The 27,909-nt window shown below is 55.0% G+C and overlaps 1 protein-coding gene across 2 annotated transcripts; it reads left to right on the top strand.

Annotated features, from left to right (window-relative positions):
- Positions 1 to 282: 282 nt before the first annotated feature.
- Positions 283 to 27,003, top strand: CHAF1A (chromatin assembly factor 1 subunit A). Of its 2 annotated transcripts, none has more exons than XM_039247633.1 (15): positions 283 to 450; positions 3,147 to 3,197; positions 4,033 to 4,898; positions 10,452 to 10,508; positions 12,639 to 12,868; positions 12,980 to 13,040; positions 13,354 to 13,422; positions 16,301 to 16,527; positions 17,199 to 17,367; positions 17,535 to 17,615; positions 17,992 to 18,084; positions 18,899 to 19,151; positions 20,076 to 20,566; positions 25,780 to 25,876; positions 26,527 to 27,003. In XM_039247633.1, the coding sequence occupies exons 1-15, from the start codon at positions 399 to 401 to the stop codon at positions 26,625 to 26,627; spliced, it is 2,898 nt and encodes a 965-aa protein (XP_039103564.1). In that variant the 5' UTR covers positions 283 to 398; the 3' UTR covers positions 26,628 to 27,003. The 2 variants fall into 2 exon arrangements, with proteins under 2 accessions (XP_039103564.1, XP_039103565.1); XM_039247634.1 differs by lacking the exon at positions 283 to 450 and adding an exon at positions 622 to 908.
- The last annotated feature ends 906 nt before the right edge of the window (positions 27,004 to 27,909 follow it).

Genomic DNA, 27,909 nt, shown 5'->3' with positions numbered 1-27,909 from the left:
CGGGCCTATCCCACAGGCTCAGCCAATCACAGTGTCGAACTCTCGGCTTGACATCTTCTGCCTCCAATCGCAGGGCACCTCCTCCCCGCCAATGACAAGGCGGCCGAGAGGAAGCCCGGGTCCTCCGCGGGAATATCAATAGGGGAACCATGGGAGGAATAGAAGCCGCGACTCTCGCGAGGATGCTCCCGGCGCTCCCTTCTTCCCGAGGCGGGCTGTCACGTGACGCGGCTTCGCCCAATCGCCGCGCGGGCTGCGGGGGTCGCCGCGGTTCCCGCCAAATACGAGCTCGGCGGCCGCGGCAGCAGCGGCGCGGGCGGGAGGGCGAGCGGCAGTGGCCGCCTGAACGGAGCCCGCGCCTCTGCCGCCAGAGGGGAGCTCGAGCCGCCGCCGGGGCGATGCTGGAGGAACTGGAGTGCGGGGCGCCGGGCGCCAGGGGAGCGGCCGCAGGTCGGTTCGGGCCCGCGCCGAGGGGAAGGGGGGGCGCGGCGCGCGGCCTGCGCAGGCCGAGGTGGCGGTTGGGGGCGGACGCGCCTCTCGGCCCCGCTCCTCTTCGGCGGGCGTTCGGTCGGTGCGGCCGTTACAGGCTGAGCGAGGGCATTCGCGACCCGAAGGGCGCCCTCCTTGACGTTATTGTTGCGGCCGCGACCATTTTTCTTTTCTCCGGCGCTTTTGCGTCACTCAAGTCCTTCCAGGGCTCACCGCGGTGACGGGCCGCTGTGGCCAGGAGGGGAGACTGAGGCCCAGGGAGGCGAAAGGGCTGGCTTTGCAGGTTGCCGAGTGCGTTTCTGTCCCCAGAGCAAGTTGGCCTGTGCAGCGGCCCTCTGGCCGGGTGGGGAAACTGAGGCCGGGGGTCCCACGGGCTCGGGGACCAGAACAGCTGCGTCTGCGGCTCAGGGCAAGCCCAGGTAAGAGGCCCGGCTGGTGGGATCGCCAGGGAGCTGGGACTCCCGGGTTCTTGAGCTTGCCCGCTGTGCCAAGGTGAAGACCTGTCTTCCCCTCCCCCACCCAGCCCAGGGAGGGGGCTTCCTGACACCTGGTAGGGCCTCCGAAACGTTTGATGGCGAACCGAGGACGACGGGACTGCCTGGCCACCTTGCTCGACTCCCACTGTATCCCTAGTACTTGACGCAATGCTTGGCACCTCGTAGGTGCCCGATAGATACGTAGGGCTTGATCAGGAAATCAACTAGTCTAATGCAGGGTTTCTTGACCTGGGCAGTGTTGACATTGGGGGCCGTCCTGTGGACCCTTGGATGTTGAGTAGCACCCATGGCCTCCACCCATCAGATCCGTGTACGAACCCTTTTCCCCTAATCGTGACACCAAATATGTATCCAAGTATTGCTAAGGGGTCCCTGGTGGCGGATGGGGTGCAGAATCGCCCCTAGTTGGGAACCGTTGCTCTGATTGTTTTCAGACTTTGAAATTTCACGGAGACCTTAAATTCATATAAATAAAGCTGGGGCTGAGTCATCTGATCTCGTAAGAATGTTTAATCAAAAAGTTTAAAAAGCGTTACCTACTCTGACCATCCTGTCAAAAAAGGAAGGGATGTTTAAGTGCTAAATACAATTAGGAGGGGTGTAGTCTCAGAATAAAGAGCATTGGTGACAACCCACGAGTGCGTGTGGATTGTACGTGTCCCTTTGAACAGTCTGGATCCCTGGGTGGGCTAGGCTGTCCCCGAATAACCTGAGTTTTTTTTCAAGCCAGATATATGCTAGCAGGTGTCAGTTTCTAAACTTATTCTAACTGATTTAAGGATATTTTTCCCTAAAGACTTAGTTCTACTTGCAGTCATTTCTGTATCAGCTTTGATATTCTCAGATTCTGTTCTTGAGATTTTTTTTTTTCCAAATGCAGGAAAGCATTCTCCCTTACTTCCTGACAGGACTTCAGCTCCTGCCTGGCAAGCTCAACATGCTCTAAAGTGTTTTATGTTTATAGACTCTTATTTTATTTTTATTTTTATTTTTTTTAAATATTTTATTTATTTCTAGGAGAGAGAGAGAGAGAGACAGCGGGAGCAGGGGAGGGTCAGAGAGAGAGGAAATCACAGACTGAAACAGGCTCCAGGCTCCGAGCTGGCAGTCAGTACAGAGCCCGACGCGGGGCTCGAACCCATGAACCGCGAGATCATGACCTAAGCGAAAGTCGGACGCTTAACCGACTAAGCCACCCAGGCGCCCCTATAGACTCTTATTTTAAAACAAAATAAGCCCTATTCTGATTTTATAGAGTTGGTAGTAGGGAGGGGTTGGATTTGAGAACATTTTGGGGACTTTAATGGTGAAACTGGTCATGCAGTATTTTCTTTCATCTTTCCACTCATTCCCATTTTGTTTATTTAAATATTTTATTTTTAAATTTTATTTATTTTGAAACGGAGAGAGAGAAACAACGGTGCGAGCAGGGGAGGGGCAGAGAGAGAGAGAATCCCAAGCAGGCTCTGCGTGGTTGGTGCAGAGCCTGAACTGGGGCTTGATCTCATGAACCAAGAGATCACGACCTGAGTCGAAATCAAGATTTGGATGCTTAATCGACTGAGCCACCCAGGCGCCCCTTTAAAGATTTTATTCTTAAGTAATCTCTACACCAAGCCTGGGGCTTGAACCCACAACCCTGAGATCAGGAGTTGCATACCCCACAACTGAGCCAGCAAGTGCCCCATCGTTCCCCTTTGCTGTCCCTGTTACTGAACTCATGCCAGTTCTGAGTGAAGTGCCAAGGACATAGTATGAAATAGACCGCCCTGTTGTCATAGGCTTTCTGTTAGGAGGGAGACATAGTAAACAATGTAAGTTTCAGAGTGATACGTGCCCCAAGGAGATGAGAAGATGTGACACTGTTGAGCAGAATTTCTCGACCAATTAACATTTTGGACAGAAAATTCTGTCATGGATGCTATCTGTGTATTTTAGGATATTTAGCAGTATCTCTGTCCTCTACCCACTAGATGTCCCCCCCCCATCCCAAGACCACCAAAAATTTCCCTAAACATTGCCAAAGGCCCTGGGGGTAGGGGTGACCCCAAAAAAATGCCACAGGACAACCGCTTGGGACATATTGGGTGGTGCATATGTATTTACCACTTTGTGATTTCCAACTTCTAATAACTTGTTCTTTGACACTTTTATTCACAGCCATGGATTGCAAAGACAGACCAGCTTTTCCAGTCAAGAAGTTAATACAAGGTAACGTTCTGGGAAGGGGTTAAATACTGTTCCCAACTTATATCCTTCATTGTCTCCTCAGTTGTACTTTTACTTTCCTTGGAGGAGAGGCCTTCTGTTGGGGTCCTCGGCGGGAGCATTAAGGGGACTGGGGGGCGGAGATAAAGAGTTGCACCTTCCACTCGGAAGCTAGGAAACCCATTTGATTGCTTACTGGTTTCTTAGGTTCCCAGGAGCAAATCCAGTGGTCAGTGCCTTTCTCAGGGTTTCTCTCCTTCAGCTGTATTGACTTTCTGTCATTTTTGTCACAGTGCAGGGCTGTCCTGTATATCGTAGAGTTTAGTGGCGTCCCGGGTCACTTCGCCCATGTCATGACAGCCAGTGACATCTCCAGACTTCCCAGACATCCTCTCTGGCAGGTGCACCTGCCCCAGCTTGAACCAGTGTACGGGAAGAGAAACGCGTCCGCGCCCTTTTGTGGGAGAGGGCGGTGTATTTACCCGCAGGCCAGACGGGACCGTATACAGAACTATGGCTTCTGGTTTTTAAAACTCAGTATTTGATTCCCCTGTGGCTGCTTCCCTCCTCCCATGATGACAGATTGCAAGTTTGGTTGTTGAGGGCAGCAGGGTCTGGGGTGAGGGGAGTAGGGGCAGGGGCCCCTGTGGCCCTGAGAACAGGAGTGTTTTCTAGAGAAATCCCCTCAGCCCCAGCTCAAGCCCAGCAAGGCTGCTACTTGTTGAGCATGTGGAATATCAAAGTGCTGATGGGCTGCTGCTCCCCACCCTTCCTCTGTAAAGACGGCCCTCTCTCTGTTCTCGCCCTTCCTCTGTAACGACGGCCCTTTCTGTTTCAGCTCGTCTGCCCTTCAAGCGCCTGAACCTTGTCCCAAAGGAGAAAAGTGAGGACGGGACGGATGACACGAGGAGCCCTGAGGGTGCTCCTGCACAGAGTCGGGTCCCTGATCTCGAGACCTCTTTGGACAACTTGGACAACAGCTGTCATATGGGTTCTGACATAGATTTTAGTCCAAAACTTGTCAATGGGAAAGGTCCCTTAGACACCTTTTTAAGAAGTGGAGTCAAAACCAGTCTTGACCAGACCATGGTCATCGTTGATTTGACGGAGGACTTGAGCGACCAGCTAGATGGTGTCGTGGCCCATAGAAAACTAAAGTCTGCAGCCTCTCCCTCCGAGGAGGCCGTAAGTGGGGTCGGAGTGGAAGCCAGAGGGGAGCGAGGGCTGCTGGAGGCCAGTATGGAGGACGAGCTGGCGTGTCCTGAAGAGACCCTTTTGGACATTCCATGTAAAGCGGAGAAGGAGGGTGCTGTTTCCGGTGGTGTGGAGACGAGCGGAGATGGGCAGGAGGGCCCCCTTCAGAGCTGCCCCGAGCCGACGGCGGCTCTGAGAACACGCTCTGAGAAGGACCAGGACGGCTGGAGTGGCGCCAGGGGCATCCTGTTCAAAGGGAAGGTGCCCGTGGTGGTCTTGGAGGACATCCTGGCTGCAAAGCCTCCCCGAGCCTTGTCTCCCATGGCACCTGCACCCCGGGGCGGGTCCCCTGATGGCGAGATGCCTGAGTCCAGCCCTGAGGAAGACTCTGTTCTTAGCCCCTCGTCCGGGGCTTCTTCTCCTCCGGCCAGCTCGCCTGAGGGGCAGTGTGCTCCCAAAAAGCGTTTCGGCGGTCCCGGACCCTTCCCCACCTCCACACCTATCCGCAGAGTAAGTATCTCTGCCGAGTGCCAGCGTGGCCTTGCCGACCGGAGTCGCCTGGGGCTGCCGTGCCACCCGTGCCACCCGGGTGCTTAGTGGCCAAGTGGGCGGGGCCGCACGCGGACGTGGAGTTCTTGCCCTTTCTGAAACCATTAGGGGTGTTGGGTGGTGGCTGCTAGCCACCAGCGTGTCAGGTGCCTTCCGTGAGCCGCCCTCTTGGTAGCCATGAATGTTCACACATGACGGACGCTGCTGGTACCGCAGCAGTTTCAGTGAGGGATGGCGGTAAGCAGGCAGCCATGACCCTCATGTCACACGTTGGCTCCCTCCATTTCTTCCTGTTCTGACACCGCCGTGTAAGGGGTCAGTCAGCATTCGTGGAGAGTCCCCGAGGCCATGGGAAGAATGAAATGGAGGTTCTGTAGGGTCAGCCCCCACCTGCCTAGCCCCCCCACCCCCGAGAAACCTCACCCAGAGCAACAAGAGCAAAAGGAAAACGTGGCACCATTTTTACAGACCACAGAAGGGTGACTTGAAGCACCCGTTTGTGTCACTGCTTGTGATGACGGCGGCCTCCGTTCTCATCTGCCTGTAGGGTCTTGTGGTTGAAACTGATAGTATCAGTCAAGAATCCAGAAGTGTGTTTAACAGCGTTCCTTTGTTTTGGGTTTTTGGGGGGTTGTTCTTGAATTGGTGGGATTTTTGTTTACATTAGGCTTTTGTTTTTCTTTGTTTTAAGTAAGGCCCACTTGTAAGAGTCACACATCCCACCCACTGGGCCCGCCAGGCCCCCCTTGGTCTTTTTGTTTTTGTTTTTGTTTTAATGTTTTTTATTTATTTCTAGGAGAGAGAAAGAGACAGCACGAGGAGGGGAGGGTCAGAGAAAGAGGGAGACACAGACTCTGAAACAGGCTCCAGGCTCTGAGCTGGCAGTCAGCACAGAGCCCGACGCGGGGCTCGAGCCCACGAACCGCGAGTTCATGACCTAAGCGAAAGTCGGACGCTTAACCAACTAAGCCACCCAGGCGCCCCATGTTTTTTTTTTTTTTTTAATGTTTTTATTTATTTATTTTGAAAGAGAGAAAAAGTGCAAGTGGGGGAGGGACAGAGAGAAAGGAGGGGAGAATCCCAAGCAGGCCCTGTGCTCTCAGCGCAGAGCCTAACGCGGAGCTTGGGGCTTGATCCCAGGAACCTTGAGAGCCTGACCTGACTGGAAGTCGAGTAGACATTCAAACAACTGAGCCACCCAGGCTCTCCCTCCCGCCCCTTGGTTTTTTAATGTAAATTGGATTCTGGTTGGATCATTCAGTCTCTACTTACTTGATTTGACCTCACTCACTTTCTGAACTTTGATCTCTAAGGGGAAAATTATTTTTCTAGATGATTTCACATCGTTTATATCCTGAGGAATGCAGGAGAAAAGAAAAAAAATTGCTTTCACTTTAGGTTTCAAAATATCAAAAGTGGAGCAGTCTTTTTTTCTTCTAAGTTTCTAAATGTTGCAGATAGATGTGCATTTTTAAACTTCCACCTGAGCCGTTATCCAGACTCTGAGAATCAGAGGCGAAGTCCCTTTTTGTCGTCAGCCATCTTGTTTGGTTCAGCCAGTTGCTTGGAATCCTTCCAGGCCGCTGCTTCGCGGAAACACCGTCCCCAGATATGGCGCAGCGAGCTGGCCCCGAGACCGGGACGCATACACGTGTTTGCATTCCTCTGAATCGCTTCATCTTTTAGGTTTGTTTTTATTCCCATAGCAAAGCCCGAGAATCGGGAAGTGGCACAGTCAGACATTTTCACGACACAACTTAGTTTCCGCCTGGTGGCCTGCATGGCACTCTGGACAGCTGCGTGAGCCCGGCTAGCACGCCCGTCACCTGAGAGGCTCGGTCTGACTCTGAACACAGACTTGCATGTTTGAAATGCTCCAGAAGGCAACATTATTGCACAGCTTTGCAAATGATGTACCCCTGAGCGGCCAAGGTTCAGATGACCCCAGAGCCTGGGGCAGAAAATCGCCCCCGCAGCCCACAGGTGGTCCATCACGAGAGTGGAAGTAGCGCCCCCTGATGGTGGTTGACACCAAAAGGATGAATAAAATGATGTGGTCGTGGGGAGGCTCTGGGCGCCGGGAGGGCCGCTGAGGCAGACCACTTGCGATGACACCCACAGCCGTGTCCTTTCTCTCCTTCCCCTTCTCGATTTGCTTGTTGGTTTTGTGTTTGGTGCTCATCCAACACTTTCCCCAGGAATTCAAGTTTCTACTCACCCTTATTAGTCTGGGGGATACTTCTGGTTTTACGCTTTGTCTCTCCATGTCCTTTCCGGGTCGTAGGTAGAAGCTCATTGGAAGCTTACATGCTTCATATCACTGTGTAACGTGTTGGGTTTTATTTGGCTCTATTATTCCTGGCCTTGGTACTATAGTATTTCTGCATTGGAATCCCTAGGCATTCACTGATCCTGTAGAGAGAGAGAGAGAGAGAGTGTGTGTGTGTGTGTGTGTGTGTGTGTGTTTTCCCTGTCGGGGAACTTCTTAAAATGCAGATCCTGCTGTCTGTTCCAGGGAGTCTGATGTAGTCCACCCCGAGAGCTTCATTCGGTTGTGGTTTTTGTGTTGTCTTTGTTTTGTTAAGTACTCAGGGTTCTAGAGAATCTTGCTTTGAAAAACAGTTATTTACGAACACCTATTTTAAGTAATCCAGGGTCAGATTACTCGCCAGAAACTAGCCAAACAGTTGCTGTTTAGCAGTAGAGTGTTTTACCATTTGGGATAGAACCATTTCTCAAGTTTGTTTGCATTTTAACTGTGTAATTGATCCTCTACTTTACTGGAGAGTCGAGATCACGTGTCTGTAATCGATGGTGCTGACACAGCTGTATTACTGGAATCTTTGTGTCTATACAAACAAACCCAGATCACTGGGACTTTCCCCTGCAGAATTTAAGGTATACGCATATTAAGTTCTCCATGTTTAAAAAACGTAACGGGGGGGGGGGGGCCGCCTGGGTGGCTCAGTCAGTTGAAGGTCTGACTTAAGCTCAGGTCATGATCTCATGGTTTTTGGGTTCGAGTCCCATGTCAGGCTCTGTGCTGACGGCTCAGAGCCTGGAGCCTGTTTCACATCCTGTGTCTCCCTCTCTCTCTGCGCCGCCCCTGCTCACGCTGTCTCTCTCTCTCTCTCTCAGAAATAAATAAAACATTAAAAATTTTTTTTAAAAACATAACAGAAGCATGACAATCATCTGCAGGAGGCTGTCATTTTATATTGTCTGTGTGGTGTACTGAGGCCTCCCCTGGGAATACACCGTAACATTTTTGTTTCCTTACCTGAGCTGTTGTGCTGCAAGTATGTTTCTTTCTCATTCTGGGGCCTGAAATACCTGGCTGGGAAGATGGGTCTCTTGTTAGCTGCCAAATCCTCTGCCTCTCATGGGGACAAGATGCAGTCCACAGACTCCTTCTCGGTGGTGGGTGTTTCTGTTTTTCTCATTCGCAGCCTTGACAGGATGATTGTAATGTGCTTCCTTCTACGTGTTTCCTTGGGCTGCCGTTGAGTAGAATTGTGAGCTCCCAGGAACGCACTGAGGGAATTTTTGCCTGCTTGCCCTCTGCTGTGGCCGGACCGGGCTGGGTTGTATCGCTTCCTCACTGCTGTGCCCCCTGGTTCCCTGTGGCCAGGGTTCTAGCTGCTCCCGCTGCATCCCCACTACTGCACACCTCATTCACTGCTGCTTTGGAGCTAAGAAATAAGTTGTCCCTGTATGTAAAATCAGAGCCGGTGTCTCGGAGAGGATCCTGCGAGTCAAGTACACAAATGTTCATGCACTAGTGAAATTAGTCTTGACGGCGTGGGATCATTGGTGTGTGTATTTCAGCTTCCTTCTGGGATCTTGGATCTTGTTTTTGGCAGCTGAGTTCCAGTCAGGTAACACGTACGGCCTAGACTTGGAGAGAGTTCCGTGAGCACTTGGGCCAGTTATCAAGCAGATAACATTATATCAGACCAGTAAGGTCCCCGAGTGTCCAGGGAAGCAATGCACCCGGGTCATGCATGAAGTCATAATTGCTCTGACTGCTGGACGTCGTTGGGCGGCCTCTGGGGGTCCTGCGAAAGCTCACCAAGTGTGGGCAAGACTGATCATATGTGCTTCCCCAGGCGCCCTCGCACGGGTCTGTAGGTCACGTTCGGTACTGCAGATGTGAGCGCGTAGGACAACACATGGAGCAACTTGTAGATTCTGCTGCTCAGCCCTTTACGGTGGGGGTGAGACCACAGGCCTGGCAGGCAAAGTGGACTCTGGAGAAGGCAGATGCTTTTTCTTAAGCCCTTGGTAAAAACGCTTTGGTAACTTGGCATTTGTGCTGGTACATGCGTAGTGCAGATGGGCTCGAGCACAGTGTCGGTGCTGGGCGAGGTCCTGCCGGCACATGGCTTTCATGACTCTGCTCGGACATCTCCTAAGGGATGATGTAATCTAAAAGAGAAGGATGTCTTCTTGAATGTGTTAGTCTGTAAGCCTTATTCTGGAAGAGGGTTGGACTTTCCCAAATGAAATCATCGCTCCACAGTTTGGTCAGTGTGTCAGAGCCTTTCAAGAGAAAGGGGCCTTTGGGTTTTCAACCCCATGTCATCCGGTCCCATTTCTTGGCTGCCTCTCTGAGTCTCAAAGGAGCCTGGGGAGTTACTGCCTTTTCGGCCCGAGCTTTCCCTCCCCTGCTCTCCCAGCTGGCGGTCTGGTTTTCAGGATTCCCTGCTCTGGAGATGGCATAGTAGTCTGAAGGCCAGTAGTCTGAACTTGCTCATACCCACCCCTTCCTGAGGCCGCGCCACCAGCGTGGTGACTGAACCCAGCAGGCGCCTGCATGGGTCCTTCCAGCCCAGGCTCCCTTTGCAGCAGAGCCATAGGGAATGTCGTGTCCTGGGGCACAGGAGGCCTGGACCGGGCCCCTGCCTTTGAAGCCGAGCTTTCTCCTGAACATTCACTCCATATTCTAGAAGCTGCACTAGGCAGAGAGTACAAATTGTGGGAATCCAGCCCATAGATGTGTTTGATTTAATTCACACAGTGTTAATTCTTAGACACTACCTCTGAAATTTAAATAAAATTCCCAATTTTGGCTGCTCTTGGAAAGCTGCGGGGCTACAGTCCAGTAAGAGCTCCATCCCTTTTGGACGGGGTACATCCTCTGTCACAAACCTTGTACTCCGTGTCACCTGCTGGCTGTCCACTGCGTTTACTTTTGTGCCTGCCTGTTTTTCTTATGCTTGAGCCCCTTCGTTTTTCTCATCTGTCTCCTCAGTCTTCCCCCCCAGATGCATGCATGTGCGTGTTCAGTGGAGGTCACGACCTCACAGGGACATTTCAGTGTTTTGGTTCTATTTAGTGGAAACTGGTCACAGTTTTTTCATAAAGTGTAGTTTTTTCATAAAGAAGTTCTTAATCGTGTGAGTCCCTTATCCGCATCCCCCCTTCTCTTTTTTGCCCAAAGAAGTGTGTGATATATTCTATATGATGTAGGGCTGGAACAGCCCATGTTGACAGAGATGTCTCTCGTTTCAGATAACTAAGAAACTGGTCAAAGCGTCTGCAGAGAAGGACAAGCTCAGACTGCAAAGAGTAAGACCTTTTCCCCGAAGTAGAATGTTAGCCTGTGCTTCCTGCGTTAAACAGTAAGCAAGGTCCTGCCGCCCTCCCTGCTTGTCCAGACCAGCACTGATGCTGGCTTCGTTTCGCACGACCGGGCCCTGAGACGTGTGGCTTTTGCTCGTAGACTTTTCCAAGCTTTGCTCTTATTATTATCATTATTTCCACCGTCTGGAGAGTTGCCTTCCAAAGGACCCAGTCCCTTTCCCTGCATCCCAGGCCCCTTCCCGCGTGCTGTGCCGGTTTGGTGGCCGTGACACTAGATGGGTGACTATTGTACAGCATTCCTTTTTGTTGTCAGGAGGTCACCTCATGTCACACACTGCAAAGCAGAGCACTTTTTTCTCATTGCTATGAAGAGCAGAGAGGGCCAGCAGGCCTCTGCCCTGATGCCAGCTCACAGAAGGGGCGATGATACACTGGGCCGTGTGCTCACTGGCTGCTTCTGTGCCGTCCGCCTCATGGGCGGCACTCAATTTTTGTAGGTCAGATTTTGATGATGTTTTTAGTGTTAATCTCATTCTTTGTTGGAATCTCCGCGACGGGCTCGCATGGGGTGGGAATGGAGGCGGGGCTCCGGTATGACTGGTTTCCAGAAGCCATCTGCCTTCCTTAGTGATGAGAAGCAGTGCACCACCTTGCAGACGCTCCTTCCTCAAGTGTCCTGTGGGTCACAGGAAACTGCAGAGGATACCCTGTGGGGACTGGAACAGTCCAGACATTCCTCAGGGCAGAGGGTAGGGTACTGTCTAGAGATAAGGGTGTAGTCATAGGGCCCGACAAAAGCTGAGCTGCCGGGCTCCTAATGCCGGGATGCCCATTTCTTTTCTTTTCTTTTCTTTTTTTTTTAAATGTTTTATTTATTTCTAGGAGAGAGAGAGAGACAGCGTGAGCAGGGGAGGGTCAGAGAGAGAGGGAGACACAGAATACAAAACAGGCTCCAGGCTTTGAGCTGGCTGTCAGCACAGAGCCCGACGTGGGGCTCGAACCCATGAACCGCAAGATCATGACCTGAGCCGAAGTCAGACGCTTAACCGACTGAGCCACCTAGGCGCCCCCGGGACACCCATTTCTGATGAACGTGGGCCTTGAAAGTGACCCGGTGCTGTGGCAGAAGGGAGCACCTGTGTGTCTGGCCGGGCAGCCTCTCTGGGGGAAATCCAAGGTTGTATAATAGCACAGACATCAGGCCACGTACCAGCTGTTTGGAATGAGGAACTGATGTAGAGATAAAACAAAGTCAGTTTTTGCTTTTACTGTTTGTTTTCATTTATTTCCCCCTCATTTAGCACATTCCTGGTGCCCCATCCCGATTTTTCATTTCAGAGGAAAAAAAAATAAACCCTATAATCGTATATGATTTTGGGGGGATGAGAAGAAAAATGCTTTTGTTTTAAAGATAGAGAAGCAGGGGCGCCCAGGTGGCTTAGTAGGTTAAGCGTCCGACTTTCGCTTGGGTCATGATCTCGCGGTTCGTGGGTTCGAGCCCCGCGTCGGGCCCTGTGCTGACTGCCAGCTCAGAGCCTGGAGCCTGTTTCGGTCTGTGACTCCCTCTCTCTCTGACCCTCCCCTGCTCACACTGTCTCTCTCTCTCTCTCTCTCTCTCTCTCTCTCTCTCCTAGAAATAAATAAAACATTTAAAAAATAAATAAATAAAGATAGAGAAGCAGAACCTATAGGTGTTTCTCTTTTCTGATTAAATAAATGCAGTTCAGGCCTAACAGTGGGTAGCCTGGAGGTAGTTCTTTTTTATTTTTTATTTTAATTTTTAAATGTTATTTTTGAGAGAAAGAAGCAGTGTGAGTGGGGGAGGGGCAGAGAGCGAGGGAGACACAGAATCCGAAGCAGCTCTAGGCTCTGAGCTGTAGCACAGATCCTAACACGAGGCTCGAACCCACAAACCGTGAGATCATGCCTTAAGCTGAGGTCCGACGCTCCACCTGTTGAGCGACTCCCCCTCCCCTGGGCACAGAAAGGCTCTTACTTCAAATTGCCAGCAAGACCGCTGGCAGCTAGCCGGGGGCCTCACCGGTGTCCCCGCGCAGGCAGCAGGGGGGGGCGGCTGGTGCGGGGGCTCAGCCAAGCCTCGTCTCTCGGTCGCAGGACAAGGAGCGCCTGGGCAAGCAGCTCAAGCTGAGGGCGGAGAAAGAAGAAAAGGAGAAGCTGAAGGAGGAGGCCAAGCGGGCCAAGGAAGAAGCCAAGAAGAAGAAGGAGGAGGAGAAGGAGCTGAAGGAGAAGGAGAGGCGCGAGAAGAGGGAGAAGGACGAGAAGGAGAAGGCGGAGAAGCAGCGGCGCAAGGAGGAGCGGCGCAAGGAGCGGCAGGAGGCGCTGGAGTGCGTGTGCCTGGGGGGGGGGGGCACTCCCGCTGCTGCTGGCAGCCCAGGCTGGCTCGGGGTGCGCCCGCGCCCCTGCCTCGGGCTGGAGCTGTGGTTCCTGTCTCCCAGGGCGAAGCTGGAGGAGAAGAGGAAAAAGGAAGAGGAAAAACGGTTGCGGGAAGAGGAGAAGGTGGGCCGCTCTGCCGGGAATGCTGGGCTCGTTCAGCCCGCTGTCCCTTGGTCTCGGGCAGCCAGGTGGCCCTCGTGGGGAGTGCCGCGTGTGCACATGCCCTCCGGTGGCGGCAGGTTCCCCGTACCGCACGCCTCACGTGGAGATGGGCCGATGCCTGGCTGGGGGTGGGGTCGGTGGGTTTCGAGAGCCGGCTTCAAAGTAATGCTTTCAAGTTCAGAGTGCCGGGACTCCCGTTCCGGGGGCCTTCGGCACATTTTCAGACACACTGCTTCTCTCCGTTCCTTCGTGCTCACCTTCTCTTCCGTTGCAGCGCATTAAAGCGGAGAAGGCTGAGATCACCAGGTTCTTTCAGAAACCAAAGACCCCGCAGGCCCCCAAGGTGAGCAGCCGGCCTCCTCTGGCTTGGCTTTTTGTCTTTGTCATGCTCCCCCTCTTTGAAAAATAAAAGGGTATCTTCTGATCAGCTAGCTTCCCTTTCATTGAGAGGAAGTCCCTGCTTGCCTACTGGAGGGAGCGTTTATTTGTGGTAGAATCTGGAGGCTCACTATTTTGTCACTCACCATGTCCTTGAAAAGGTGAAGAGTGGCAGGTTGGCTAAAATACTGCCAGGTGTTGGGAGGTTGCTTCCTAAACGGTTTTGCCGCAGCAGCTGTGGGGGAGGGTGTCCGAGAAGACCCAGTCCTCACCCCCATGGGCTTGATGCTCCAGATGGGAGGCAACGTTAAGCATGAAACAACAGTTTAGAATTCTGCTCCCTCAGCCTGGCATCTGTCACGTCTACCAGTGTCTGCTTTCAGAGACCGCAGACTTCCTCCCGTCCCCCTCCCTCCATGCTCCGGGGGAACCCATCCCCCCCAGTGCAAGGGTGTCCATCTAAAGCTTTCTCTGCATTTACATCCCTTCATATGTTTGTCTGTTTATACATGTAATAAGCCATGAGTCTGTCATGTCCCTACTTTGATTTCGTAGCCGCATCTCGAATTGTTGCCGTGCAGGTACACTTGGGTCAGCTGTGTGCTTTCTGTTGCTGCAACCCTTTCATAGTATGGATGGCGTCATGGTTTATATGTCCGTTGCCCTGTCGATGCCCCATTAGGGGCACACGGAGTGTCACTAATACTCCTCTCTGCACATGTGCCGACAGCCACCTGGACACGGGCCAGATGCTCCATCCACAGATAAGCCCTTGGGCGGAATCCTATTACTTCCTGTCCAGGTGCCCTCCCAGCACAAAGCGCCGATGTCCGTGCTTAGCGGTGTGGGGACACATGCTGGTCCCTACCTTCCACTAGCACAAAATGTGATGTGTTTTTTTTTTTTAACTTCACTAACCCAATGGGTAAAAAGAAATTGATACCCTTTTTTACTTTACGTTTTTCTTTTATTCTACTTAGACATCGTTTTTTGTTTACCATTTTATTTCTTCTGTGAAATATTCCTATTTTTTACCCATTTTTCTGCATGGTTGGCTTTTCCTCTGACCTCTAAGAGCTGCTTACACAGCCAGGATTCTCATTCTTGGTGACACACATGACAGATACTGCCTCTCAGTCTGTTACCTGCCGTCTAGCCTGTTCACGGCGTCTTCTGTTGTACAGAAGTCTTTCTCTTCAGTGTCAACATTTTAAATTTTTCATGGCAGTTTGCGTGTGGTTTCAAAGCCTTGTGTGTCCTGTGGCCGGAGACAAACATTTTCTTTCCCAGTTTGTTTTCATTTTGCTTTTTGCTTATTTATGGTTTTTTTGTTTTTCTTTTTACCTCTTGTTTTTTCAATGCGTGGTCCCTTAGCGTGGCTGCTCTCTGTGGCTGTCATGTGGGGCACGGCCCTAACTCTGGCCTGTGGTACCCGGCGTCCCAGCACGTGTTCATTAATGAGGTGGGCAGTCTGCCGCTTCTTACCTTGGGCTTCGAGTCGGAATCACGAGAGAGCTTTACAGAATCATGGAGCCTGGGTCCCACCCCAGAGCACCCCTCAGCCCGGCGTGGGCAGCCCCTGGACAGCCTGCTATGCGGCCGTGATGAAGCCTCCGGCCACAGTGCCCTTTCTTCAGTGAGGCTGAAGGCTGGCTTTCTTCCACAAAAGCCCTAGACGTGGACTCTCCTCCCCACCGCCCATGTCCTCGAGTGCCGCCGGCTCTGGGCCCCACTGGCACACACATTGCTGCTGCTGAAGGGGCTCTGAGAAGGGACAGCAAGGCCACCAGAATTTACAGTGGATGATTCTTTGGACACAGACACTGACGTGTCAGGTCCACAGCAGCCTTCAGTGTGGGGATGGGCTCCAGGCAGTAAGGCAGGTTATGGTGCGACTCTGGGCACAGTCCCTCTCCTGGACCTCAGTTTCCTCAGCTGGGATTTTTGCTCTCATTTCTCGCCCCCACCTTCTTCTTACTTTTTATTATTTTAATTTTTTTAAAAGTTTATTACTTTTACTTATTTTTTATCTTGAGAGAGAGAGTGTGCATGCATGAGCAGGGGAGGTGCAGAAAGAGAGGAAGAGAGAATCCCAAGCAGGCTCTGTAGCTTTCAGTGCAGAACCCATCACAGGACTCTATCCCATGAGCCATGAGATCCTGACCCGAACTGATACCAAGAATTGGACACCCAACCGACTGAGCCACCCAGAGGCGCGCCCCCCCCACCGCTACTTAAAAAAAAATTTTTTTTTAATGTTTGTTTATTTTTGAGAGAGAAACAGTGTGAGTGTGGGAGGGGCAGAGAGAGAGGGAGACACAGAATCTGAAACAGGCTCCAGGCTCTGAGCTGTCAGCACAGAGCCCGACACAGAGCTTGAAATCTGGAATGGTGAGATCATGACCTGAGCTGAAGTTGGACGCTTAACCAATTGAGCCCCCCAGGTGCCCCGACCACTGTTTTTTAAAGAGCCATGTATATTGAGGTGTTTATAGTGAAAACTCCCATTCAGTGAGTGTGACAATGTGTGGGATTCCACAGCACCTTAATCCAGATCTAGAGTATTTCTCTTACCCCGTACGGCTCCCTTAGAGTCCACAGCCTCCTCCCCACTTCCCAGCCCCTGGCAACTACTCATGTGACCTCTGACCTTGTAGTTTTGCCTTTTCTAGAAATCTGTATTGGTGACGTCATGTGGCGTGTAGCCTTTGGTGTGTGCCCTGGGGCCTACCAAGCTGGAGGGATCTGGGGAGCCTTGTGCTGTGTGTCCGGCTCTTCCCCGCCGCTGCCGAGGGGCCGTCCCAGCGCACGACGGCGCCGTCATGCCCTCTTCTCCGTTTCAGACCCTGGCTGGCTCTTGTGGGAAGTTTGCCCCTTTTGAAATTAAAGAGCACATGGTTCTTGCCCCTCGGTTTCGGACTGCCTTCGACCAGGACCTCTGCGATCAGCTGGACCAGCTCCTTCAGCAGCAGAATGGTGAATTCTCCTTCCTGAAAGATCTGAAAGGCCGGCAGCCCCTCAGCTCTGGACCCACCGTGGCTTCAAACCGAAGCACGGACATCTATAACAGGTTCGTGGCCAGGGAGACAGTCCTCTGCCTGTTGGTGAAGTCAGAGCGCAGGTGGAGAGTCTGGGAAGCGGCCCGGGACAGCCCTGGCTTCTGGGCTGCTGCTGGCTTGGCTTTGGGCCACTTGTCTCTCTTCTGGCGTCCCGTGTGCAGTGGACTTGCAGGCAGCTGCTGCTGTGGAATGCGCATCCCTGTCCTGTTCCCGGGCTCCCCGGGCGGGAGTCCCATGTCCCGTTCCCGGGCCCTCCGGGCGGGGGTCCTGTCCTGTTCCCGGGCCCTCTGGGCGGGAGTCCCGTGTCCCGTTCCCGGGCTCTCCGGGCGGGGGTCCCGTACTGTTCCCGGGCCCTCCGGGCGGGGGTCCCGTGTCCTGTTCCCGCGATCCCCGGGCGGGGGTCGTGTCTCCGCACCGGCCTCCCCGCATGGGCGTTTCCCTGTTCTGGTCGCTCTGCGTCCCCTCCACAGCCCTGCTTCTGTAACTGCTGGGCCAGCACTTAGCAGTCTTGTTCCTCCCTCCGTCTTGGCTTCATGTCCCTGGAATAAATGTTCCTTAGCTTTCTTGGGAGCAGGTGGTTACCCATCTTTGTGATGTTTACGGCCTGCTTCCTCGAGAAGCCCGGGTGGCAAACGGGCGCGTCATGGGGGAGGCACGTTACTGAGTTTGGTGGCTCCCCCAGCGATGTGGTGATCGTGGAGAGCGGCAAGGTGGACGGCGTTCCTGACAGGAAGAAGTTTGGCAGGATGAAGCTCCTGCAGTTTTCCGAGAATCACCGCCCGGCGTACTGGGGGACGTGGAATAAGAAGACGACTGTCATCCACCCGAGGGACCCCTGGGCGCAAGACAAGGTGAGCACGTGGCAGACGGGCGGATGGTCCCGGCACACCGGCCCGTGTTCCTTCTCGTTTTGCCTTTTTCACACTGGTCTCCTGGATTCCATGCATATTGTAGCTTTTCTGCTCTGCCAGCCCTGAAAGACAGCCGTGCCTGACGTTCCGTGTCTTTGTTTTCTCAGAAGCTCCTGGACTACGAGGTGGACAGTGACGAGGAGTGGGAAGAGGAGGAGCCGGGAGAGTCCCTGTCCCACAGTGAGGGGGTGAGCGCCAGCCCGCACCGGTTCAGGCTTCACCCAGAAGGCAGGCCCCGGGCTGAGTCCACTCACGTATAGGCTCTGTTCGACCCATGGTGTCGTCTGAAAGTTTCAGGCGTGTGTAACGTCCAGGTTTCTACCTTGTCTTAGGAACCCTCACCTGATGACACCTGCCCCTCCCGTCTCACATCTGGGTGGCTTCGCTCGCCGTGTGGTAGCTGAGCCCGGCCCGCTGTCAGCTACTGGGGTTGGGCCACCAAGTTTCTCCCGGTCCTTGCACTGTCCAGAAGAGTGTCTGTTAGGTGTTCGCAGGCTCACGTTCTGAACAAAGTAGATGTTCTGTTGCTACGTGTTATGAACGTCTTTTTTTTTTCTTTTTGAGGATGATGATGATGAAGTGGGAGAGGATGAAGATGAGGATGATGGTTTTTTCGTACCCCATGGGTACCTATCTGAGGATGAGGGAGTCACTGAGGTAAGGGAGTGAGCAGGGAGGTGATCGTCCCTGAGAAGGCTGGGCTGGGCACCAGCTTGGTGGCTGCCAGCCTGGGGGCTGTGACACTGGTGCCCTGAGGTTTGCGGGTCAGAGCACTAAACCACTTTGGTTCTTTTTAAATTTTCTTAGCTGAGGTATGAACTTACCAAAAACCATACAGGTTTGAATCATTGAGTGCAGTGAACTTTAACAATTGGCATTTATAAATCCATCGCCCAAAATGAAATCTAGGACTTTTCCATCTCTCCCGAAGGGGCCCCCGTGGCCCTGGGAGTTAGCCCTGAACCCCCACCACCAACTTTCCAGACCAGTCTCTGGGCTGTGGAGGAACAGACAAGTGTGGCCATGCCTGGGGTGCTTTTGTGTGTCCAAGTCGGACTGGAGGGATAGGCGTGTCTGAGGTGACCACGGGCTCCCTGGGGTTAGACAATGGAGCTGCACCTGGCGTGGAAGGGCCTGGGCCCATCGGTTGATCTGGGCATGGGATTTGGGGGTGGTGATTTGATGGCCCTGGCATGCCACGCTCACCAGGAAATCCAGACTGGCCTTGAGAGGCTTACTGGTGACATTAGGATAATAGCTGAGACTTGCCAGTCATGACCAGAGAGGATGCTTCCACATGGCAAATGGCATGCGTGTCGGTCACTATAGCATTAGAAGAGGCCTGCGGGACGCGGTGGGGCCCCAGGGTGCCCTGCCCCAGCATGCTCTTCCCTCTCACCATTCCGGAGGCGGCATGAGAGGGCACGGGCCCCCGGGGACCCCGAGTAAGCACTGTTCTCCAACCTGCAAGGAGTGTGCCGACCCAGAGAACCACAAGGTTCGCCAAAAACTGAAGGCCAAAGAGTGGGACGAGTTTTTGGCCAAGGGGAAGAGGTTCCGCGTGCTGCAGCCCGTGAAGATCGGCTGCATCTGGGCGGCCGACAAGGATGGTGGTGCCGACCTGAAGGTGCTGCAGCAGTTCACGGCCTGCCTCCTGGAAACGGTGCCGTCCGAGGAGGAGCAGACGCCCAAGGCCTCCAAACGAGAGAAGAGAGACCAGCAGAGTGAGTGCCAGCGTCTGGCGGAAGGGGAGGGGATCGGGCTCCCTGCTGTCCCGGGCCCAGGAGACTTTATTAGGTGTTTGGATTAAAACGTAGAAGGTCTTTGGGGCGCCTGGGGGGCTCAGTCAGTTGAGCGTCCAACTTCAGCTCAGGTCACGATCTCGGGGTTCGTGGGTTCGAGCCCCACGTCGGGCTCTGTGCTGACAGCTCAGGGCCTGGAGCTGCTTCAGATTCTGTGTCTCCCTCTCTCTCTGACCCTCCCCTGCTCACGCTGTCTCTCTCTCTCTCTCAGAAATAAATAAAGCTTTTTAAAAATTAAAAAAAAAGAAATAACATTTTTTAAAAAACCGTAAATGTAGAAGGTCTTTGAACAGAAAACAGAAGACCGCGCACAGCCACGCAGGGCAGCCGTTCAGGTAGTGCACTTCCCCAGAGCACCCGGCCAAGGCCGCGCGCCCCGTCAGCTGTGCCTCCCCTTCACAGCCAGGGGAGGCCCCGCGGCTCGGCAGGGGAGCATGGAGGAGGGACAGGGGCCTAGCGTGAGGCCTGATAGTTCAGCCAGAGAAACCCGCTGCAAGAGAGAGGCAGGCCTTCACAGACTTCTCTGCGGCTACTGCGCTTGTCTTAAACCTGCCCTTAGAAGGCCACCTTCAGGGCAACTGGGCCTCAGTCATTAAGCATCCGATTCGGTCTCTGCTCAGTTCTTGATCTCAGGGTTGTGAGTTCAAGCCCTGCATTGGGGTCCACACTGGGTGTGGGGCCTGCTTAAAAAAAAAAAAGTTGTGGGGTGGTTGTGTTTTTTTGTTTGTTTGTTTGTTTTTTAATTAAAAAGGCCATCTGGAAACTATGTGTCTTGACTTGGTGACAGATCGGGGAGCAGCATGCGATGTTTGTTCTCTCTCCCCCGTGTTCCCTCCCCTCTGCCAGTCTTGGCCCAGCTGCTCCCGCTGCTGCACGGGAACGTGAACGGAAGCAAGGTGATCATCCGGGAGTTCCAGGAGTGCTGCCGCCGCGGGCTGCTCGGCAAGGACGCGGGCAGTCCCGACAGCAGCTCCGCCAGCCCGCCGAGCCCCGGCTCTTCCCGCCCACAGACCCCCACTGGCAGTGAGGACGCCGCCGTGCCCTCCAAGGCGAGGCTCAAACGGATCATTTCTGAGAACTCAGTGTACGAGAAGAGGCCTGACTTCAGGATGTGCTGGTACGTCCACCCGCAGGTGCTGAAGAGCTTCGATCAGGAGCACCTGCCCGTGCCGTGCCAGTGGAGTTACGTCACCACGGTGCCCTCGGCCACCAGGGAGGACAGTGGCAGCTCCCCGGCCGCGGGGCCCGGCCAGGGCACACCGGTATCGCTGAAGAGGAAGTCAGCGGGCAGCATGTGCATCACCCAGTTCATGAAGAAGCGCAGGCACGACGGGCAGGTGAGGGGTGGGGCGGGGGCGCTTTCTCGTTTTCAATAAAGTGTGTTTTTAGAGCAGTTTTAGATTCACGGCAAAGGTGATCAGAAAGCATAGTGATTTCCCACACGACCCCCCTCCCCCGCCGCAGTTTCCCCACCGTCGACCCGGCACCAGAGCTGTGCATTTGTCGCAGTCGACAGCCTACATCCACGTGTCCTTGTCCCCCGAGTCCCCAGTTGGCATCAGGGGTCCTTCTTGGTGCTGTGTGGTCTGCAGGTTTGGACAGACGTGCAACGATGTGTATCCGCCACTGTGATCTTGTCCAGAGCAGAGTCACAGACCCAAACGTGCCCTGTGCTCCATCTGCTCATCCGTTCCTCCCCCCACACTCCTAGTGACCACACATCTCTGTATTGTCCCCGTTGTTTTGTCTTTTCCAGAATCACAGGCTTGGGTGCACACAGCATGTAGCCTTTTTAGATTGGCTTCTCTCGCGTAGCTCTGTGTATCTCCGGTTCTTCTTGACTTTTCATGGCTGCGTAGCTCATTTCCTTTTCGCACCCAACAGCATTCCATGCAGTGGCTTTTTAGTTTAGTGTTTTGTTTTGTTCTTAATTTTTTAACAGTTTATTCTGAGAAAGAGTGAGTGAGAGTGGGGATGGGCACCGGGAGAGGGAGAGAGAGGCAATCCCAAGCAGGCTCCCCCCTATCAGCATGCGCTTCGGGCTGGATCCCACCCACGAACCGTGACTGTGATCTGAGCTGGAATCAAGGGTTGGACCCTCAACCAGCTGAGCCGCCTAGGCGCCCCCACTTCTTAGTGTTCTAAATTTCTTTCTGCTTTTACGTTCACTTAATGTGGTTACTGAGCACTTCCTGTGCATCAGGTACCTTGCTGGACCTTGTGTGCGGTGATGAGCAGAGCCCACCAGATGGGAGGCACCGATGGGAGTCTGTCACTGATCACAGGCAGTGCGGGAGCAAGTTCCCAGAGCAGCCTGGGGGTCCTGGGGCGCCGGGTGGCCTCAGGGACACGCGTGGGGGGCGGCCTCCAGGGCCCTCCGCTTGCCCGAGGGACGGGTGCCCCAGCGGCAGCCTTCGCTGGTGTTGCGTGTGTCTGATTTTCTCCTTCCTGGAACACGAGTGGAATGAGTTCCTTTTCTTTCACGCGTCTAAGTCTCACCAGAGATGGATCTTGTAGCATCGGATCCTCGTTTCAGGCATGCGATTCCCGGAAGTACAGGTTTTGAGACTAGACTTTATGAGGAGAATGAGATCGAGAGATCTAAAAAGGCGTGTCTCCCCCTCACATCCAGTGGCCTCTGCAGGGGAGGTGTGGGTTGGGGGCTGGGTGCCAAAGGCTAGATGGTGATGCCCCCTCACGCCCCACTCCTGCGCTGCTTCTCTGACGTTAGTCACCTTTCGGCTTAAAAACTAAAGTGGTGGGGCGCCTGGGTGGCTTAGTCGGTTAAACGTCCGACTTTCGCTTAGGTCGTGATCTCGCGGTTCGTGGGTTCGAGCCCCGCGTCGGGCTCTGTGCTGGCTGCCAGCTCAGAGCCTGGAGCCTGTTTCAGAGTCTGTGACTCCCTCTCTCTCTGACCCTCCCCTGCTCACGCTGTCTCTCCCTCTCTCCTAGAAATAGATAAAACATTTAAAAAAAAAAAACAAAAAACTAAAGTGGCCTCAGAGCACAGAGGCAGGAGGGATTACTCCTGGGGTGCTGTCAGCCCGCCTGAGGCCTTCGACACAATTGGGGTTTGTTTGTTTATTTTCAAGTTTGTTTATTTTGAGAGAGAGAGAGAGAGAGAGAGCACGAATGGGGGAAGGGCAGAGAGAGAATCCCAAGTAGGTTCTGCAGTGTCCACACAGATCCTGACGCGGGGCTCAGTGTCATGAACTGTGCCATCATGACCTGAGCCGAAGCCGGACGCTTAACGGACTGAGCCACCCGGGCGCCCCTGGACTTTGCTGCCTCGTAAGCCTTCCTTTTTTTTTTTTTTTTTTTTTTTTAATATTTCTATTTATTTCTAGGAGAGAGAGAGAGACAGCGTGAGCAGGGGAGGGTCAGAGAGAGAGGGAGTCACAGACCGAAACAGGCTCCAGCCTCTGAGCCGGCAGTCAGCACAGAGCCCGATGCGGGGCTCGAACCCACGAACCGCGAGATCATGACCCAAGCGAAAGTCGGACACTCAACCGACTAAGCCACCCAGGTGCCCCGTCGTAAGCCTTCCTTTTAAGCTACCCACTGTTAGCTGACCTCAGGGCAAGGCTGGCGCAGGGCTGTCCTGGGGGAGCCTCAGGCCCACAGGTTGCTCCCTTCCCTGCGCTGCAGCCGAATGAGGGCCTTCGTCAGGCCTGTGACGGGTTCAGGCTGCTGAGCAACAGAACCTTTTCGTGTCGGCACTGTCGTCACCGAACAGTCTTAGGAGGAACCGGAGTGGGACTGGCTCTGCCTGCGTTGTCCCCTTATCTGTGTCTGCAGGCCTCTGCTCTCTCCCCGCCCACAGGGCCCCGCTGTGTCTGTCTGTTTCACCGGGGTGGATGTAGAGTCACACGTTGTCACGTGATGGTCACAGCTGCATCCTGAGCCCCGCCGTGCTCTTCCACCTGTGGTTGTCCTCATTTGGGTTCCTAACCCATGCTTGCGTGCAAAACCATGATTTTAGCCCCTGTTACGTGTTGCCTTACATGCCTGGTACTGTACTAGGCATTTTATACAAACCCTGTATTTCATGGGTAAGATGCTTTGTCATTTTATGGAGGCACCAGGAAAGAAGTGCTCCCAGTTAAAGCAGGGTGACACCGCAGGTGACCCGTGGATGTCTGAGGAAGTGTGTGTGGGGACTTCCATCTGATGATACACACGGGAGCAGCAGCCCTGTGCTTCTGTTCCCCGTTCACACGTGAGCTTCGTAGAGGCTCAGCAGTGTGGGGGCCTCAACTGAAGGCCACACGGCGCGCGAGCCACGCTCCAGGCCCTGCGCGGGGCTCACCTGCTGTGCCTGGGGGTCTAAAACTGTTCGGGCTGAAGCACACGCAGAGCAGACTACCATCTTTGGAGTTCTGGGCTCGCTGGACCCAGTGATTCTGACTCAGTAGGTCTGAGAGAGGAATCTAAAGTCTGGTTTTGTTAATTTTTTTAACGTTTGTTTTTGAGGCAGAGAGTAAGCACGAGCTGGGGAGAGGCAGAGAGAGAGGGAGACACAGAATCTGAAGCAGCTCCAGGCTCTGAGCTGTCGGCACAGAGCCCGACGTGGGGCTCGAATCCACTAACTGTGAGATCATGACCTGAGCCGAAGTTGGATGCTCAACTGACTGAGCCCCCTAGACGCCCCTAAAGTCTGCATTTTAAAAGCCCCTCAGGAAATGCCACGTGACAGCCCCAGCGCGCCGTGTGGGCAGCACGGGGTGTGCATCGGGGAGTGAGATGCCAGAGTGCCCGGCTCTGGGCGTGATCTGGGAGTGGTTCTGTGGGCAGCGAGCCGCACCTCTGCTCTTCCGAGTGGGACACCCTGCTCCATGGCCCTCTTGTCAGGCCACCAATAATGCGGCCCCAGCATTACAGCATCAATACAGAAGTGTTTGTCTCGGCAGCAAGAGGCCCTGAGCTCCTGTGCTGACAGGCTCCCCGTGTCCCGCTCCCTCCTTCCGTTGCGCGTGGCCCTTGTCTTCGTGGTCACACACGGCTGTCTCCCCTCCAGCCAGCAGGGCCGAGTGGCAGAGACTCCGTTTAGCTGGAAAGGGATGCCCCCCGCAGACTTCCACCTGAGTCCGTCGGGCCAGAATCGTTGGCTCAGCCCACCGGCTGCAGGAGAGGCTGGGTGAGGGGACTGGCCGGCTCCCTCAACAAAATTCTGATTCTGTTTTAGGAGGGGAGGGCGGATGGCTCTGGGGCTTGCGCTGAGCAGGCCCCCTACCGCACGACACCCACATAAAGTGAGAGACACAAGTAAACTTCTAGAAGGGGGATAGAGGCACGGTGAAGCCGCTGGTGCTTCTGTAATCTCGGGGGTAGTGGCTGCAGACCACAGGCGTGCGCAGGTGGAGCTGTTAGGTCTGCCGGGTGGGCTCTTTCAAACCTGTGGGAATTTAAAAATCTGTTTGCATCAAAGTAGTTCTAACACGTGTTCACCAGGTGTCCTGGTCACAGAGCTGAACAGGCTGAGGGGAGGCGCCAGTTCTGCGTCGGTGCTGTGCGGTCCTAGGGTGACTCGACCTTTAAAACGGGGAGAGGCTCTGCGTTCCCTTCCTGGTCAGAAATCTGTGCTCAAAATGACCCGGAATGGGTTACAGAGCTCGTTCTTGCCGGCTGCCGAGCGCACAGCGGGACTCGGGTGCCGTCCGAAGTCTCGCTGTGGAAGCCTGGCCTGTCCCCGGGGCTGCGCCTGGTGACTCGTCTGGGAACTGGTGGAGGCGTGGGAAGCCTTGTGGGCCTGCACTCGGGAGTCCCGGCCGCAGGGCCGTGAGCGAGGACCGTCGGTGGTTCCTTTTGCTCGGCGGGCCCGGCGAGCAACTGCCAGTCGGGGCAGTGAGAGCCGGCGCTCTGCTCTTATCCAGTGAATTCTTTTAAATGGGTAGTTGGAAGCCCCCCTCCGTGTTCTGCCAGCGGCAGCGCGGCTCTCTCTGGGGGCCCTTGTGTCCGTGGGGCTGTCCAGCCGGGCCCGGGCCCAGTCTGCACACCCCGCGTGGCCTTGTGCCGGCTCTCACCCCTCTTCCGGGCAAAGGCAGCCTTCCGTGGCACAGAATTCCAGGTGTTCTGCGGAGTAGGCCTCCTGCTGAAATAAGCCCACCTCTGCCGGTTCTTTGTTCATGTACAAAGGCGCCCATGTGCACGGTCGGTGTTTAAAATCAGTCCTTTCCACGCTCTCTGCCCCCTGGTGCAAGCCGGTGACCATGGCTCCGGGATGTCGGTAGGAATTCTCCTGGTGGAGGCGCTGCCGGACTCCCGCCCACAGTTGCTCGGGTGGCATCGTCCCTGGCGGGAGTGGTGTAAGCATGAGTGAGCCAGAAATCCAGATTTCTAAGTCAGAAACAGTTCACAAATAATGCCGGTGGTAGTTTTCGGGGATTTGAGTGCGGTCCTTTGAGACACCCCGCCCCCCGCCCCCCAGGGCTCCTTTGCTGATAGGCTCTCAAGCGGACTCCTCAGATTTGTTGCCAGAATGGTGGGGGGGGGGGTCACAGCAGCCCACCTGCCGCTGCTGCTGATGGCCTGTGTGCCCTTGTCTGTCCAGGTCGGAGCTGGGGACCTGGATGGCTTCCAGGCGGACACCGAGGAGGAGGAAGAGGAGGACGGCGACTGTGTGATGCTGGACATCTCGGATGTTGGGGGTGAGAAGGGTCCCAGCCCTCGTCTTTCATCAGCCCGGCAGGAAGGGAAGGACGTGCCCTCTCGCTCCCACGCGCCTCTTGTCTGTGAACACTGAGGCTGAGTGATGGGACCCCAAAGGCCCTGGGGGATTGGGGTGGGTGCGGGCGGTGGGTTCCAGTGCAGGCCCCGGAGGGTCTGACTTGTGTGAACGTTGCTGGGGGCACATTCGGACTGGACTGCAGTAGCCGTAGCAGAAGTAGGTGCAGTAGTAGTGGGCTGGCTGTTGAGTGCTGACCATGTCGTGGCACTGTTCCAGAAGCTTCCGAGAGAATCCTCAGTGCTGCCCCTGCGGTGCTGCCCTACGGGCTGAGTGCCGTGAGGCAGAGCGGTGGAGTCCTGGGGTGGTCTTGGTGGTAGATGGGTCTCAGAGGGGCCCGAGGAGAGGTGGGAGCCGAGTAGATTTGGGTGGGGGGGTGGGTGGAACGGAAGCACAAGGGCTCGGTTGTGAGGGCGCACCACAGGGCCGGTGTGGCCAGTGACGGAGGCTGAATTTGACTCTTGCTGGGCGAGCTGAGGAGGGGACAGGGTGTGGGGGCCGTGGGGGGCAGAGACCCTCCACCCAGTCTTGGGGTGCAGCCCGCTAAAGCCCTCTCCCTCTCTTGCCTTGCAGAGGCCCAGGCCCCGTGTGGAACCACTTCCGGAGCTGGGGGGTCCATGGGGCTGGACAGCAGCGAGCGCCCCCTGCCCGCCAGCTCGCTCGGCCCCTGCTGAGGGCCCCGTGGGCCCCGTGCGGGTGTGGAGGGTGGTTATAGGGTCCCCAAGCGCCTCTCGGATACTTGAAAGCCCTGCGAGTCTGTGTGAAGAGCACTTTGTCCTGCTTCGCAGACCTCCCGAGGTCTGGAAAGGTTTATATAGGATGCTTGATTTGTTCCTTTTGATATTTGTAAAAACGTTCCCCCCAAAAGCTGCATATTAATCTGCCCTTTAATAAAGCATTATCGCGATGTGAGGGCCCGTCCAGGGGAAGCCCGGTGGCACCCCGCGGGCCCCGGAGCAGGCACTGTGATGAAATGCTTGTAAATGCGTTGGAGCCGCTGCGGCTCCCGGACCTGAGGGGGGTGTGTATAAACTTCTTGTCCAGCCCCGACCTGGCGCGTCTCGTCTTCTCAAACGCCTTGTTTCTTGTGAGTGGGTGTGTGCGGTCCCCTGGGGCCTGAGCCGCCTCGCTGCCCGCGCCGAGCTGGTGGGTGTCCGCTCCCCTGCCCCACGCATGCCTCTGTCCTTCGTGTAACTGTGAAGTCCTCACCCCTGTGCTGACCTAGTTCAAGGTGAAGGTTTCTCCGAAAGTGCACACGCCGGCCCGTCCCCCCTGCCCATCCGTCAGGTGAGCAGTCCGGTCCAGCCTCTGGAACTGCAGCTGCTCCCAGATCGGCAGCGGGGTTGAGCCACCCCTCGGGAAGAGCGCGCGGGTGGCTGCGGGCCCCTGGGCCCTGTCCCCAAGGCCCCGAAGCAGCTCCGTGTCGGGGCTGTGGTGGGCCCCGCAGAGGCATCTGAGCGCGTCGGAGCCGCGGGGGAGCTGCGGTGCCGGCAGAGCTGGCGGACTGCACTCAGCCTGGACTCCGGCCGCCACGCGGTTTCTGCCCCTCCTGCATGGACTGGGTTCGGCTGAGACAGGATGACCCCACCCCACCCGAGGGGCACTCAAAGGCAAGGGCTCCATTCCTCCCACCCATTTGGGTGCGGCCGATGAACACCCCGCTTTCAGGGTGAGGGCCCAGCCCCGGAGGACTGAATACAGGTGGGTGCGCCACGTCTGGTGGGACTCCCTCAGCCACTCTAGTCCCCTGAAACCGATTGTAAGTGGCCACCTGACAGCCTGCAGTCCGCTCCAAGTAGCTGTGGGCAGGGAGGGGACGTGCGACGGGAGGGGCAGGTTGTGTTCTAAGACCCGAGGGCCAAAGAGGACAGCCTGGGTCTTGCCCCGTGTGAGAACAGAGCAGCTGGTGGCCCAGGTGGGAAGCAAAGGCACGGTGGGGGGCTGTTTGCTGGCCGG

Source organism: Hyaena hyaena, unplaced genomic scaffold (assembly GCF_003009895.1).
Source record: "Hyaena hyaena isolate Hyena2069 unplaced genomic scaffold, ASM300989v1 scaffold_296, whole genome shotgun sequence".
NCBI classification, from domain to species: domain Eukaryota; kingdom Metazoa; phylum Chordata; class Mammalia; order Carnivora; family Hyaenidae; genus Hyaena; species Hyaena hyaena.
The sequence above is the reverse complement of the archived record's forward strand: the minus strand, read 5'-3'. Positions and strand labels throughout refer to the sequence as shown.